This window comes from Nyctibius grandis, chromosome 16 (assembly GCF_013368605.1).
Source record: "Nyctibius grandis isolate bNycGra1 chromosome 16, bNycGra1.pri, whole genome shotgun sequence".
In the NCBI taxonomy this organism is placed as follows: domain Eukaryota; kingdom Metazoa; phylum Chordata; class Aves; order Nyctibiiformes; family Nyctibiidae; genus Nyctibius; species Nyctibius grandis.
Window position 1 is genome coordinate 6,820,196 of NC_090673.1, and position 16,323 is coordinate 6,836,518.

The window sequence follows — 16,323 nt, forward strand, 5'->3', positions numbered from 1 at the left end:
AGGGCAGCAGCAACTGGCTTTGAAACGAAGAAAATCAAGCCCTTGCCACAAGACTTCTCCTTGCTGTGCAAATTCAGTTTTGTGGGATTCTTAATAAGCACAAAGCTACTGGTGTAGCTTTAATTGTCAATGAAACCAGGGAGTGTCTGTTTTTCTCTGCATTATTTGGAAAATCCCTTCCTCTGCTCTCAACACACTGTTGGCCTAGTGCCCACATTCACCCTCTTCATTACTTCTGACCTTATTATTAACATAAGGAATAACAAAGTACAAACTGCACTATAAACCTTCTCCCGTGCCCATCTTGTTCCAAAAGGGAACTTGTCTGGGACTTGTCTGGTGCCATCCCAGGTCCCTCAGCCTCAAAGAAGAGATGTTCAGGGATTTTGAGAATAGTAACTCAAGCAAAGTGAAGGAGATAAAAGCATGATCAGCAAGTGGTCATGAAAGAAAATGAAGACCTAATATACATGGAAGTTTAAAGGGTAGAAAAAGATTAGAAGGATCAGCAGGAAAAAAAAAATTCACTTCAAAACCAAGCAGATTTAAACAGGGAATCATGGAAACAGAAATACATGAAAAGTATTTTCAGGTAACGTTGTGCTTTTATGGGAAGATGGGACTGACTGAATTCAGGATGCAGAGAAGACGGAAGCGCAGCCAGTGTGGGTTAGGTACGAACATCTCTATTAGATTCTGCTTCCAGGAAGACACTTGATTTTAGAGCAGCTCCACACAAAATGGTTTACAGAGATCCCTCTGCTCCTCGCTGGGGAGAGATAACGAGGGTGTCCCTTCCACCCACACAGCCAGAGCTGCCCAGGGGCAGAGCACTTACCCCATCTGAAGAGCTGAGCACGGGAAACTAGAATCATGGATGACCCTAAGGCAGCAGCCAGCAGATATAAGAGGGGAGGGCTGGAGTGAACGCTCTGGAGCTCTGCCTAGGGTTGCCATCACACTGCTGACAAGCTGGAACATGTTTCTAACAGCCCTTTGCAAACAGTTCTAGTATCTACCATGAAAAATCACAGGGCTCATAAAAGCAAAAGAGCAAACAAAAAAAGAAACACAGCGCCTGGAATTTATCCAGGCAAGACACAGAATCCACCAGAGCTGCTCCCTGGAGAGTCAGAGTGTCTTTGTGTATTTCCCAGAACTAATTTCCTACCCCAAAATCAGGAATAAAACCACCAGCATGATGTAAGGACTCCTCTGAAGACAGCAAGACACACCTGTGTTATTACTGGAGTGATCAAGGTCACATGGCAGTTGTCACACAGACCTTTTAGGGGGATGTGAATAGATTTTACAGGGGAAAAAAAAAAAAAAAATGTTCGTAGAGCCTGACACTGATGTCTCAGACACTGTTCATCTGGGTGTGCTCAGCACCAAGGCAAACAGCAAAGCCTCTTCTGCTGATAGATTTAACTACAGAATATAACTGGGAAAAACATTGTTACAGAAGCAAGGGGCACATTTAAAGTGTTTCCTGAAAGAAACCAATAGAAAATGAAAGCCAGGGAGGAAGGTGGAAAGCAGTGGGCTACTGTGTCTCCCCAAGATGAGAGCAGGAGATCAACACTGGGACTGCTACAGAGCCCCACTGCAGGAAGGGGTAAGCAATAACCACACCTTGTAAAGAAAAATACAGTAACAAAAACATTATGAAAAGGTGCCCAGAAATGAAGCGTTGCAGCCAAAGTACCTTCACCTTCAAGCTTAAGAATAGTTAACTCTCCTCCCAACCCTGTCCTTTCCTGCTCACCTGTGCAGAGAGCCACTGACACCTGGGTTACACAGCAGGGAGGAGTGTGCACATTGCAACTGGAGCAGTGCATCAGCAGACACACCACGATGGATCAGTGCAAACCCTGCCTGCTTGTCCCAGTGCTCGGCAGGAAAAGCCTGAGCCAGTGGATGCTTTCTGAGACATCCCCCTCTTTCTCTCTGGTAACAGTCTCATAGCCATGCCCAGCAAAACAGGGAGCTGAGGAAGCAAAGGGAAGCAGAGGCAGGACTTCTATGATAGAGCTTTCAGATGCCAAAGGAGAACATGGTGATGATCCCCTGCATTGCTGGCCAGAGAACACTGCCTATGGCTGGCTAGAGAAATCCTATAATCCTTGGTGGGGAGCTCTTAAGACAAGTATCCACCCCTAGGACTGAGCCACGCACATTTTCTATTTACCAGTACTGGATTCTTCTTGGGAAGAACAGGGTGAAACCCCAAAGAGAAAGTCCAGTGATACCAGTATGAGGGTTGTATCTGCACAGTTCATGTGTCCCCATTCATTCAGTTGAGCTAAATGGATGAAGCTTCCTTAATCTTCCTCTGTTTTTTCAGATTTTGACTTATCCTTGCAGCTCTCTTGTGAGTCCATCCAAATTCCCAGCATCCTCTATGAAGCAGTCATCACTGTTGGACCCATCAGACCAAGAATGATGCAGCTCCCCACATGCAGGGTGACATCACCCAGTCACTTCTATCCAGTGCTCCCCAATCATGTGCTTCAAAGTCACAGCTTTCTTGGCTACAGCTTTGCACTGGCAGTTACTCAGTTTTCAGACAGACCAGAGCAATAGGACGTGATAAGAAGTAATGCAGTTACCACAGCTTCGTACATTAGCATCTCAGTCAGCTGAGCCCCGGTCTAGAGAGGGATGCAGTCTAGGCTTTGCTGGTGGGGTAGGTGCAGACACAGTCATGGCACTTTGGAGATGGGCATGAACTTCCCGGGCCAGGGAAACTTCACCATCCCCTTCAGGGATACACCAAAGCCTTTAAGTCATTGCTTTCCATGCTACAGCCCTAACTCTCTAAGCACGACCTGCTCCTTCACTCCTGGATGGTTACTTCTGCATGTATCCATATTGAATGCACCAACTCTGAGACTTCTCAGCAGTCTCTTCACCCACAATGCATTTACACTCTTTTACCACCTCACACATTTTTTTTTTCTGTCAAGATTATTGGCAAGGAATTTATTCACTCAGGAAGGAGTTTATAGGCTCAGCCAGACTGATGAAGATACACCACCACACCTGGCAAAAGGAGACCCATGGTGAAGGCTTTAGCTGTCAACCTTGAACCTCACTGTGGTTTAACTGAATCAAATATCCTTCTATCATGAACATCGGGTGAGAGCAGGCACTGAAGACCTCAAGGGGTCATGCACCTATGCCTCAAACACTAGTTTAAGCAGTGGCTGTGCAGACGGGGAAGCGGTATAAAAATGAGGAAGAGAAGGATATCAAGAGGCAGTAAAGAAGTGGGGACAGAGCAAGTAGAACTAGTGTAGTGAAGGGAAGAGGTAAGTGCAGGTTTCTGGTATTCTCACCCAAATGAGAGTGTCTAAAAAAGGCTGAAAACAAGATCTTGAAACATCTGTGCCAGGGAGCAGGGTTTTGGTCAACCCACTGCGTCAGCCAGACTCAGCCACCCACTGAAACAGGGAGCTAGCAACCCTGTCCCAGGCCAGGAGCGCTGGGAACTTGCAGTACAACACTTGGGATGAGAGAGAAAAGCCTCTTGCCCTGCAGAGAAGAGCATAAAGCCTGGGCATGCCTGTCCATGTCCTCCAGACTCCTGGCAGAGCTGGGGACTTTCAGAGTTCAAGGGAGGACCGTCCTGACCTGCAGACCCTGCCAGGATGGCAGAAAAGAGAGCTGAGAAGGAGGTGAGCATGGCCCATGCTGTGAAGGTATCTCAGGGCTTTGGAAAGTTGCCTCCAGGTATATTAGAGATGGACCTAAAAGGACAAAGCCCACGTTTAACACCTTGTGCGCAATCGCTTGCATCATGCTGGTTCCTCTGGCACTCCGCAGGCTGGAGGGATTTCAGAAGACCATAAAAGCGGGAACTGCAACAAAGTCTAGACAGGATGTGATTAAGGCCTGCACAAGGATTGCCCCAGAGGTAGGGTCAGGGAAAGGACAGATACTGGCAAGTCTCCAGAGAGATAGGTTGACTCCTTCAAGAGATGGGGGAGTTTACTCAGTGAGGAGGATGCAGCATCTGACGTGGAAACTGCCAAGGGGAAAAGATTCTGTGGTTTTTTTTAAAAAACAAACAAACAAACAACAACAACAAAAAAAAACCAGGACCTCCATCTCCAGCCCCTGCACCTGGGCTTTCCTCTCTCAAGCCACTTAGCCAAAGCTGAATAACATGCAGAAAACAGGCCTGCAAACCACAGGAGCAATGGTCCAGTTTGAGAGAGGCTGGGTGGGAGGAGCAGTGGGGAAATGGAAAACCACATGGAGCAAGGAAGAAAGGACTGATAGGAAACAAGACAGCCTGTTCGGGCAGCAGAGAAAAGCTGGAGAGGGAAGGAACTCAAGTCCAGCAAAAAGAGAAGTCACAGCCCTTCTGTACCAGGGGAAACTCTGTTGCATCCAGGCCATTTTAGGTCTTCCTGGCTTCAGAAGTTTAGGTTCCCTTATCTCCCAGCCCATAGGACCAAAGCAGACACCCTTGCTCCACTGGAGAAAGGCAGTCTCTGGCTTTCCAGAGAGACCTCCACCAATTCCTTGAAGCTCTGCAAAGCCTGCTGTGACCCTGTGACACACTGCAGACCTGGGAAAGCCCTTCGCCAGGGACATGGCTGATGCCCTGATGTTCTACCTACAACTATCAGCTCCTGGCAACATGGGGCTCAGCACCACACCTGGGTTCACACCAACGGAAAGACTCCTGCCTTCCAAAGCAGATGCTACCGCATGCTTGTTCCCATTCACTGCCTCTATTTTTTCCCTACGCTTAGTCACAGCCTCTTGCCTTGCCCCTCTGCCAGGTTTACACAGACATCACAGCCTCAAGGCACCATCATTCCCAAACGCTGTCTCACGTTCCTGGCCAGCGTACAGCATCCTGCCTTTTCCTGGCAGCAGCTCCAACTGGGAAATCCTCTTTCAGCCTCATGATCATCCTTAGGGCATCATAAGCAAACAGATTCCTTTCCCTGGGACATCTTCCTCCTGATCCTGCCCACAGCTGGGTCTCTGAAATGGCTAACATGGCCATTTGGAGACAGAGCAGCACACCTCCTCCAAACATGCTCATCCTGAGGCTCTCCATCATCTAAATATGAACACCCCCATACACACACATGCTCCACCCAGGCTGCAAACGGCATTAGTTATTCATAATTATTCCAAATTTGGCTGCTACTACAGACCTCTGAATCTGACCTGAAAGCAAGCGACTCTAAACCACCCAGGAGAAGCATCCTGACTTCAGGCTGGCCACCATATTTCCAAGCCATCGCAGCACAGCTGTGCTACACAGCCATGTGTTCACCTGATTTTCATTCATCCCAGTGCCCAGAAGATCCTGAGCAGCAAAGAACAGCAGGGAAGACAGGGGAAGAATTTTATTTACAGATCAGTGACAAGTTTCCTAATGACTCATGCGATTTTTCATGTACTTTGGCAGAAAGAAAAAAAAAAATAGTGACTCAAGTCAAAGCAAGGGACGAATTACATGTTGAAAACCAGAAAGAAAGAGGAGTCACTTAACACAATCTTGTACTGTTTTGTACAGGCCAGCGATGTGACGTGTCTGTACAACGTATTCTGCTGTTGGCCACCCAGAAGGTGTTACCCAGGAACTAAGATTAGTCAAGTAAAAATTCCTCTATGGCTCTGGGAAGATGACACATTGTTCACTCTGATTAAATTCAAAACAAAATGCTTCTGTACAGTGGTGAGATTCTCTGAAAATGCCCCAAAAGAAACGGCAGTTTCCTTCAGCACTAGTCCCTTCAGCTCTCCCTGCTGCCGCTTCCTCTGTCCCAAATTTGCAGACTTTACAGTTGGATGCAAGTAAAGGCAGCAGCAAATGTTACCAACACTTCCAAACTCCGCCAGTTTGGATGTTGAAAGCTGTCACATACACAGGTTCAGCGTGCAGCCAAAGCTTAGTTGTTTCCCCAGATTTTTAACACCCCTCCAATAACATTGCAGAAAAGAAGCTGGAGTAAGAAAAAAAGAGAGGAATTTGGACATGTGGCCTGTTTCAGGAACTAAATTTCTGAAAACCCCGTAACAAGTTCTCTGTCTCGTTCTCTAACCTGGCACAAAATATCCTTAAACTCCCTCTTTCTGAGTGTGCCGGTGGCCTTGGCTGCCGGGCTGTAACTGGCACGCGTTTGCCACGCGCAGTTTCTCCTTTGTGAGCACGAAGGAAGACGAGGAAAAAAGATGATTTCTAGCAGAGAATAGTTTTGATATTTAGTTTATCCCATGATAAACCAACCACAAGCTTTTCCATATATCATATATTAATACAAGTACTGCACAATAAAACATTTCCCTTATCAATCTACTATATAAGACTGCAAAAGAACATGTTTAGAAAGTTCAGACAGCATGGAAAGAGTCTTACCTGTATAGTCCTGCTTCTGCTCTCGTGAAGCAGCAGCTCCTCTGACAGAAGCAGAGTCCGGGCTGGGTTGCAAAGATCTAGGGGCTACGTTTGAAAGGAGGGGGAAAAAAAAAAAAAAAAAAAGAAAAAAAAAGAGAAAGAAAGAACAGTCAAACCTTCCACTGGAAGTGTGGTTTGCCAGAAAAACTTTCCGCCCACCAAACCCACTTTGTCTCTGCTTTAAGCTGTAACTCATTCAGGGAGAAGCCACCCCACACTGTGCTCAAAAGGACAGAAAGTCTGCAGTCCAGTGACACGATAAAAAGAAAGCCTCATACTTAACACCTACGTCAAAGCCGTCTATAAAAAGACAATCAGCCGCTTGCCTCTTCGTACGTTAACTGTTCCGCACGGCACGGGCTTGGTTATGGGTGCTTTTTAGCAGGAAACACAACCACAATGGTGGCACGTCAGGTTCTCACGGCCCTCAGACAAGAATATTTGCTACATGATCTTATGGATTACTCTCGCAGTCGGTTAAAGCGACTCCAAAGCGGCTGCCCTTCCTCACGCCGCTCTGCACGCTCAGCTCCCCAGTCAGCGCCTGCTCTCTTTAATGCTGGGGAAGAACAGGATGGGTTCAGTTGTCCTGACTGCAGAACAAACCCTACAAAACCAGCCCAGGACAATCCCCCTGAGCAGCACTGCCAGCAGGCACACAGGGTACCTGCACGGGGCCGTGCAGTATGAGACAGCGCGAAGCGTAAAAAACAGTTCCTGAAGTGGCAGAAACACCCCAGACTCGATCAAGACACAAGTTTTGGGAGTAAAGAGCCAGATGTGCCAGTTGTGTTCCTACCAAAAGGCAAACTGTGCACACAGTGGGCTGGTGAATGCGCTGGTGCTAACGTGAACAGCCAGCCGGGTGCTGTCAGGGAGGATGGAGGTGAGCATAAGCCTCCCCCCAGCACCAGCCCAGCCCCACATTTGCCCCCCAGGCAGTCCGCTGGCTCAGGCCAGAGCGACAGACAACACAGATCGTGGGTTTCAGCCCAAAGGAAATCAGTCTGGGCTGACATGACAGTGTCATTGCTGCTGGCAGGGGAGGACGGATGGGTCCCCACAGCCTCAGAGGTGAAGGTACTCATCAGTAATGTACTTAAATACACAGGATCAGATGAGGTTTTCTGGGGTTCTGGCCATAGAAATGACAAAATGGAAGACACAGAGGTAGTTAGAGCTACTACCACCAAATTCAAGGCTAAATTTTAAGAAAATTATTTATGCAACTGGGGAGCAAGAACATCCTCTGTTAAGCCATTACTGCTCTGGATCCTTGCCCATTATTTTAGTGCTGGCCACCAGTTAAACCAAAAAAGCCTTTGTTTGCACACTATAATTAACAGCATAAAGAGCCCATGGGAAGAAATCATTTGATTTTCAATTATGCAAAGTTGGTTACTGAAGCCCAGAAGCTGGGACACCTTCTGACTCGAGCAAGGACCCCAGGACCAGATTTGAAAGCTGAAAAGGGAAAAAACTCCAACAGAGAATTGCTTGGGCAGGACACAATTCCCTTTGATCAGATAGCCAGCCCTGTGCTGAGTACAGCCAGCTCTAGAAAGCTGAGGATGACAGGGGATCCATGCATTCATGGTATTTACTGCTGGGAAATATATCCACCTTGCATGACAGCCTGGACCCAACATACAGCAGCAAGCTCAGACAAAACCTGCTGTGCTGGGCACCGATCGCATTAGATCTGTAACAGCTCGCTTCCAGCTGCGCTTACCTGCACAAAGACTGGAAACACCAGCACTTTGGGAGCCAGCGTCACATACGTGCCGTAGCTGGAGTGCGGGATGTGTGGCCTCACTATGGTACAGTTCTGGTAGTTCCCGTAGTTCTTCATCGTCTGCACAGTCTTCATCAGCCTGGATTTTCTCCCAGACCCCACGTGCGATTTCCCTTTACCTGCATTTCCTAGGCCAACAGAGGAAGCAGAAAGAAACACAGACTCAGAAGAGAGCTCCCGCAGAGCTGCTGCACGCTGCCAGCTCGGTTCTGCTCTCACAGGCTGGAGGAGGGCACGTAGAGCCTAAGGGGAATAGCTGGAGCCGAGAGCTGCAGGGACATTTATCACTCTGCTATCAAAGTTTCCTAGGGATTCGTGAAATAAACAGCACTGACTTCATGCTTCCTAATGCAAAATGAGATGCCCCTTGACATTTCTGCTCAATCAAGAGCTACTCGCTTGCTGGACCAAGGACTTAACTGGATCACACCAGCAGCACAAACACATCTATGTACGTACAAACAAAAACCCAAGGAAGTCACAGCAAGCTCAGCTGCAGGCCAGCACGTCTGTCTCTGTTTGGGTGTATGCTGCCTTCCGCACAATTTATGAATACAGCACTTTGGAGGAAGAGATGTGGTACTGTTGTTACATGCACCTCCCCATGCAGTACTGAAAGTATGAAATAAGAAATACAGAACCAAGGCATGTAGTGATAGGACAAGGGTAATGGTTTTAAACTGGAAGAGGGGAGATTGAGATAAGATATGAGGAAGAAATTCTTTGCTGTGAGGGTGGTGAGACATTGGCCCAGGTTGCCCAGAGAAGCTGTGGCTGCCCCCTCCCTGGCAGTGTTCAAGGCCAGGTTGGATGGGGCTTGGAGCAACCTGGTCTAGTGGAAGGTGTCCCTGCCTGTGGCAGGGGGGTTGGAACTAGATGGTCTTCAAGGTCCCTTCCAACCCAAACCAGTCTGTGATATGATTCTATGAACAACGCCAAACATGACTTCAAATGGTCATTCTTGAGTCACAGGAGCACCAAGGAGGTTTCACCATCAGGGAATACCTGCCTGCACCACTGAACTATGACCCTTCCCCTTCCAGGGAAGGGAAAAACTTCTGTGGAAAACCAACTCAGGGCAGGGGAAAAAAAAAAAAACACAAAAAAAACACCACTGGAAATTTAAACCTTGGGACATTTTTATCCACACAAGTCCTGCCTGCTCTGGATTCTAGGCACAGGAGTTAGCAAAGTGCATGGGGTGGTGCGTTAATCCCAGTTTTTAGAAGCTATTAAGATTGGAGGTGTCAGAGAAAGGGACAAGAGTGATAAACACATTCCTGTGCACAGGATCAATCCATGCCTTTCCTAATCGCTCCCAGGGATGTGATGGTTACTCAGACATGGGGGTGGATTGATGAAGGATGACCTCATGTTGCATGAGGCTTGCACAACATCATCCACTGTCTTTCAGCATTACATTTCAGCGCTGGCAGAAGTCCGAGCAGCCTGACTGGTTTTTCACTCTGTCCCTCTTCATCGCAGAAAGCTGTTCTCCTCATTCAAAAGAGGGATTACACAGCAGCTTTCCTTTGCAGCCTCCCACCTCAGCCGGTCAAGCAGAACTAATTTTCCCAACAAGCCAACACCAGTTCCTGCAGCCGCCCCACACCTGCCAGTCTGCATCGCCAGAGGCCAGGAGACATTAGGTGGTATGTCAAACCAGTCCCAGAATCTCTAATGTAATTGATAATCCTGTGATTAAAAGCGTTATTGATAATTATCAACAATTATCATTGTTCCCTGCTAGCTGTTGCAAGGGCGAGTCATTCCTTCTCCTATTGGATTTCTAAGCTCTTTCCTCCCAGCCCAGAAGAATGTCTTTGAATACACCCAGCAAGCTCCCACCAGCATTTTGTCTCGTGAGCACAGGCACAGGACATGGGGTGCTCGGAAGATGCTTTGCCTGGATAGAAACTACAACTTTCTTAGCACCAGCACAATGAGGTGAGAGCATCACAGACAGCTGGGAGCCGGTGCCTGTACACACACCTGGCTGGGACAGTTTTACACGTCCTCCTCCCCAGACCCATCACATGGAGCCAGGATGAGACCAACACATGGGACCAGAGCCAGAAAGGAGCTGCTGCCCGCCGGGCTGCTCTGCTCTCAGGTGTGCTGGGACAGCAGGGCTGCTGAGCAGGGAGCAGCTGTGAAATATTTCCTATTAATGACATTAATCCATTAGGCCCAAGGGCCTCAGTGTTCTCTGGTGACCCCAGCGTACAGTTTTGGCCACCCCTGACACACCCAGGCCCACAGGGCACATCTCTCCTGCCATACACAAACTCCCCGCTGCTGCTGCGATGGACCCACCATGCTAGGGACAGAAGGGAGACAGGTTCATGCTCCCCAAGAGCCCTTATCCCCAGACCATGTCCCGCTGCACACCAGCAATCTGTGCTCTGTCCTGATTATCCCCAGACCATGTCCCGCTGCACACCAGCAATCTGTGCTCTGTCCTGAAATTTGCAGGCAACAACTCCAACTGAACATGTCTCTTACCAAAAATTCATGTCTTCTTCAAAAGAAGTCCCACTGAAGAACTCAAGTATTTCCTCCCTCTGCCCCAAAGCTGATGAACCAAACCAGCTCGGGTCCAGCAGGCAGAACTTTCCACTTGAATTTTAACAGATCCAGGTGAGAAACTGGAGTGTGAGCGCAGGATCCTCCCCCACAGCGATGTCTCAGGAACACGTATGAGCAAACCCTCCGGCAGGCCCCTGCTAGAGGGCTGTCCCAGCAGAGACCCCCCAGCACCCCTCCCTCCAGCCACCCAGCCCCAGGGCCACCCCAGCAGCTTTCAGCACCGCAGCTTCTGCCTTTGCACTGTAACAGATACACATAACCTTCCCAAGCAGGAATGAGCCAAACCACTTCTGAACATGGCTCAGAGCAGATAAGGTCTCGTCCAAAGCAAATATACAAACCTACCCAACATTACATATTCCATTAAGTGTTAGGAAACAGCGCATTCACGTTCAGACAAACGCCAGCAGAGCCAGAGCTCTGTTGGCAAGCCAGACCTGCTGTTTACTGCTTGCTTTAACAGCCTGCCTTTGCAGGGGGGTGGCCCTCGTGACCTCAAAGGTTGTTTCTAAGTGCAACAACCCTGACATTTTCTCTTTTCCCTTTTTCATGGTTGCTCTGCCAGATAAAATCAAAACTCAAGAGACGGCTCAACACAGGACAGATACAATCTGTCTGGGCTGTTCAGGATCTGCTTTTTCCTCTTATCCCTAAATCACCTCATTTTATCAGAGGAATTCATCACCTGCACAAGTCCTGTTTTCTGCACACTGGCACAGAAGCGCATCCAGCCCACCCGAAGCATGAGCTCCCGTCACTGTGTGACTGGTGGCCAGCTCCGCACCACCACGCTCGATCACTGCTCAGGTTCACTAGTACATTCTTCCCTCTGACAACTTAACACTAAATAAACTGAAACCAATCACTAAAAATTGTTATGGGAAGAAGCCCGAGTTTTTCATATTCCACTCTGCTGTAAGAACAAGTGCCCATGCTCCAGCTCATCTTCTCACAGGATCCGCAAACAGCAGGAAAGTCTAAATTATCCACAGCAGAAAACATCCCCTGCAGCTGAGCTGCGGAAAATTCTCCTGGCTGCAGAGCTCCAGGGCTGGGAGAACCCAAGGCACAGGGGCCTCAGACCCATGCCACTCACCTCCTGCTCCCCAGCATCCCCACCATGGCTTTGGCAGCCCCACACTTTGCTTTCTATGGACACTGCCCCACCTTCACAGGCAGCACAACATTTCCCAGCTGTCCCTGCACCAGGAGGGAACTGTTGGGTTGAAGACACTCCTCCAAGATCACACCTAGGAGGTCAGCTCTTCTGCGGACACAGAGCCCACCCTAAGGGCATCCTAACAGGCCAGGGTGTAAGCGCAGGCTCCTAAAACTCCCAAAGCCATGAGCAGGCAGCAGGTGCTTCTGCACAGACGTGGATTCATGCAGTCCCCAGCCCTGCCACACACCTCACCCCGCTCCTCCCGCAAGCCCAACCATACCCAGTTCTCCAGGAAGACCAAGCATACCTGTTGCAGAAAATGAGTTTATGCTTCAAAGGGTTTTTGAGGGGAGCTGGTCCAGAGACTGCCAGAGACCTTGCAGGAGCCCAGGAAATGAGTATTCCCCAAGTCTGGCGCTTCAACCTGTGCTACTGTTTGTACAAATCTGAGTCACAGCCATCCTCACTCCCTTAGTAATGAAGCAGCTCAAGGCAGAGGCCACAGTATTAGCACCCTCCAGCAAGGCATCATGCATGAGAAGGGAAACACATCACAGACAGGCCCACGGGCACATCTGGGGAACCGCCACCACAACAAGGCTTAGCACTTGCACACTTCATGCTTTCATCATGCCCGTGATGGCAAGTCCCTGCCACCAGCCTCCCTTCAGCCGCTCCGTGAGCTCCCACAGAGACTTTCTCACCATAAGGCTCATCCAGTGACATTAGCAGCTGTGCTCTCCTCTGGGCTTGGGGGTACGGTTCTTGCTTTTATGTTTGACCCAGAGTGGGAAGATGACCCTACCCAAAAGCCCCAGGCTTCTGCCACTGTCCTCAAAATGTGAGGGACTGTCGCAGCATTGCAGGGCTACGGGCAAGGATTCAATAGTCCTAGAAAGACCTTGTTTAACTCTGCTGGGTGCTCTGAACAGCATTTTCAGCACATCGGCAACTTACCCACAGTAGTGTTGTTCTCTTGATAGACAGGCCTCAGCAGCTGTAAGACACAACCCAGAAAGGACATGGTTACCCGCAGTACGCTTGAGGCAGACTTTACAACAACCAACTGCAGATTTTAGCATGCCAAACCCAGCAAAGCCAAAGCACTCCAGAGAGGTGAAAATCATTTTTGCCCTATTGCCAGCAGAAAATGAGAGCAGTGACTTGCACTGTGGTCTGTGCAGTGGAAACATTTCCCATATCCCTACCCCTTGAGTGAGCCCTGGGAGAGGCAGCAGGTCATTCACCCCAGCTCTACAGTCCTGGTGGTAAATGTTCCAGGAAATTAATAAAAGCTCCACCAAAGGGCAAAGGTCTGGCTTATAAAAATGGCGTGTGCTCTAGCAAACATTTAGAGATGATGCTTGATAAGACTGAAGCACAGGCAAAGAGAGGATCCAGCAAGCACAGCCAGCAGCCACACGCAGTAACTTGAGCTGGAAAGCAGCCCTACCTGGCTCCCTGGGTTCAGAGGCGCTAAGATGATGTAGTTCTGGTCCGCAGCAGAGGGGACCCGGGACAGGGGTGGCATGGTGTTCTGGCTCCGCTTGCCGATCTCCGTGTACCTCTCCCAGCTGTTCAGCACCAGCCCGTCGCTCCCATCATACAGTACGTGGCAGCTCCGGCGCTGCTCGGGCCGCGGAGGCATGGTGCTGTTCTTCTCCCGCTTGTTGGGTGGTGACTGGAGGTCGTAGGCAGACTTGCAGGACGATCTGCGGATCATGCCTTCGTGTCCTGACTTGACCTGCGGGACGAGCCTCCAGACCAGCAGTATGATCTCAGTGGGACAGTTCCTGAAAGAGATGGCATGGGGCAAGTCAGAGATGGAGCAGTAAGGAGTGAGGCACCCCGCATCATTCTGACAGCATCATTCCTCTCTCTAATGCCTCTGCCCCTGTCCTGCCCTCCCCAGCCCCTGTATCCTTTCTTCTTCTACTCCCAGAGAATCCTTGCCCAGTCTCCTGCATCCCTCAAAGCCTTCCCCTTCCTGTAGCCACTCAAAGCTCCTGCTGCCCTGGGCTCCCTCAAACCATCTCTCCCAGAGTCCTGCACTGATGCTTTGGGTGAATACTCACCGGATTTCATGTGCCAGGTCTACACATTTCCAGTGCTCCACAGGCTGCTCATTCAGCTGCAGCACCGTGTCAAGCTGCTGCAGTCCTGCCTTTTCTGCTGGGCCACCTACAGAGAGAAGAGACAAATGCCAGTCACCCGCCAGACAGAGAGCTGAGAATATGGGGGAGAGGCTAGGAGACACCCAAATAGCTTCACACTCCTCCAAACCCAATCTGTTTTCCTTCACATCCACATCTGAAAATGAAGTGGGGCCAGCTAGCCTGGAGCTTCACCTCCCAACACGCATGTACGCACACACACAGAGCATCTGCAATGGTCATAAATACTCTCTCAGAGCTATTGCATGAACGTCCCATGTTTACTGATGTGCAGTGGGGATCACCCAGGTACAACAGAGACACCCAGCCCATCCTGCAGGTCCACAGCAAGAGGTTATACTCAGGCAACTGAGTGCTCCCACGATCCTGCTCCACTCTGTGCCTCTGTCTGACACCCCCAGCACAGAGGCTTTCCGTAGGTCTCCCGAACAGCTGGACAGTTCTCAGGATGGAGAGGGAAAGGAGCAAAATCTCTGCAAATTACTGCAACACACTGACAAAAAAGTGACACAGCACTAATCCAGCAGCCTCTGGCCTCATTAGAGGCAACAGAGAATTCATTAAGTGAAGTTTCTTGGAGGTAATCAGAGTCCTGCAAGGCTTGGGAGATTCTGAATCACCACGTGCTCTGGGAAACAAAAAAGGAGCAGAGTCATTCATTCAAATCAGGAGGGAAACAATCTGATCTCTTACCAGAGTCCACCGCCTGCACACGGACTGGGGAGTCGCAGCAGATTGTGAAGCCAAACCCGTCACTTCCTCGAGGGATCGTAATCTGAAGAGAGACACCAGAGTCGCCCTGTTAAACGGGAAAGCAGCCACTGCATATGACCAGCAAGGATCCCCCCCTTTCCCCCTCGTGCTGCCCACACACAGCCTTTGGAAATGCAGACACATGGCATTTCTAGGAGCGGTCAGAGCCCAGAAGGAACCGTCACGGTGAATGCTGTCACTCTGTGAACCCCACGGACAGCGGGTCTCTCTGCTGCTGCAGCCAAAGGGGTGTGGAAAGGGTGCTAAAAAGCAATGAAAAAAAATCAAGCTGAGGAACAACAGAAAGGAAAGCCACAAAACGAGTGTTTATTGAGAGTCTCCACTCGCAACTCTTGTAACTGTAAGCAAAAGTCCGATAAGCCATTAGAAAGGAAAGCCTGGCAGTCTGGCTCTGACACTGATTTCTAACACAACTTCTCTAAGCAAGTCACTTAAATGTTCCATTTCCAGTTGGGTAATACAGAAATAGCAGCACTCCCCTGCTCCAGAGGAAGCTGCGAGGCTCAGTGCACTCCTGTCTGCCAGGCATCTGTGCTGGAGCGGGTCTGTATGCGTCAGCCCATTAGCTGGGGTGAGTGTGTTTTCTCTCACTGGGTTTGGAGAGGAGGGATGCTGTGTTGATTCAGGCTCATTTCTCCTCCTGATTCAAGAAGCACTCAGCTTATTAGTAAGATGATATTTATTTTTTGATGTTGGCTTCCAGCAGCAGCTCAGCATGACAGTTCTTTTAAATACCTGATTAACCCCCAAGATATTTGTCAAGATCCTTGTTTTACTGACAGAGAAAAGCAGAAAAAAACAACATCTGACTTGTATTATTTTGAGAACAGTCAGAGAGAAGACAAGGAATTCCCAAGGAGGGGAACTTTCCTCGCTCCTTTACCACGGGAGGGCAAACGCAGCGAGCTTTCATTTCTCTGCACCTTGTCCCTGCTTGATTGCTCAGCATAAAATCAGGCTTCAAAAGAGAAACACTTTCTCCCTAGCGAGATCAAAAAGTAAGTTCTGTCCCACTACACCAAGTATTTTTCTCTGTGGAGTTTGTTGGATCCTCAAAGAGGGGACAGGCTGCTTGTGGCTCTGCACCTTCGCACCAACCTCACATTTCAAACATAAAGCACAGGGGATCCGAGTCCCATTACCACCAGCACCTCGGGAGCCAGCCCAGCAGCTCTCCCACCATGGAGACTCCCCGGTCACCTCCCAGCCTAAAGCTTCCCCCCGTGCCGAGAGGTCTCTCACTCCTCACTGAGCTGTCTGGCTCTTGTCCACTGCCACAGAGACACCTTCCCTGTGCCACTAAATAGCAGCTTCTCACCACTGATGGTTCACTTCCCTCAGTTCCCATCACCATGGCCATCACAGCGAGCTGAACACCCATTTTTGCTGCTGTGCACAGAAC

General features: G+C 49.4%; 1 protein-coding gene across 2 annotated transcripts in view; it reads right to left on the minus strand.

The window, feature by feature from the left end:
- RGS3 (regulator of G protein signaling 3) overlaps positions 1–16,323 on the minus strand; it is a 67,646-nt gene that overhangs the window by 41,173 nt on the left and 10,150 nt on the right. The window contains exons 8-14 of one of the 2 annotated variants that reach the window (XM_068413788.1): positions 14,841–14,946; positions 14,049–14,154; positions 13,427–13,766; positions 12,927–12,970; positions 12,631–12,638; positions 8,160–8,350; positions 6,389–6,472 (exon numbers count right to left, since the gene is read on the minus strand). In XM_068413788.1, coding sequence (XP_068269889.1) covers positions 6,389–6,472; positions 8,160–8,350; positions 12,631–12,638; positions 12,927–12,970; positions 13,427–13,766; positions 14,049–14,154; positions 14,841–14,946 — 879 coding nt within the window. The remainder of the gene's footprint in view (positions 1–6,388; positions 6,473–8,159; positions 8,351–12,630; positions 12,639–12,926; positions 12,971–13,426; positions 13,767–14,048; positions 14,155–14,840; positions 14,947–16,323) is intronic. The other variant, XM_068413789.1, reaches the window with a different exon arrangement.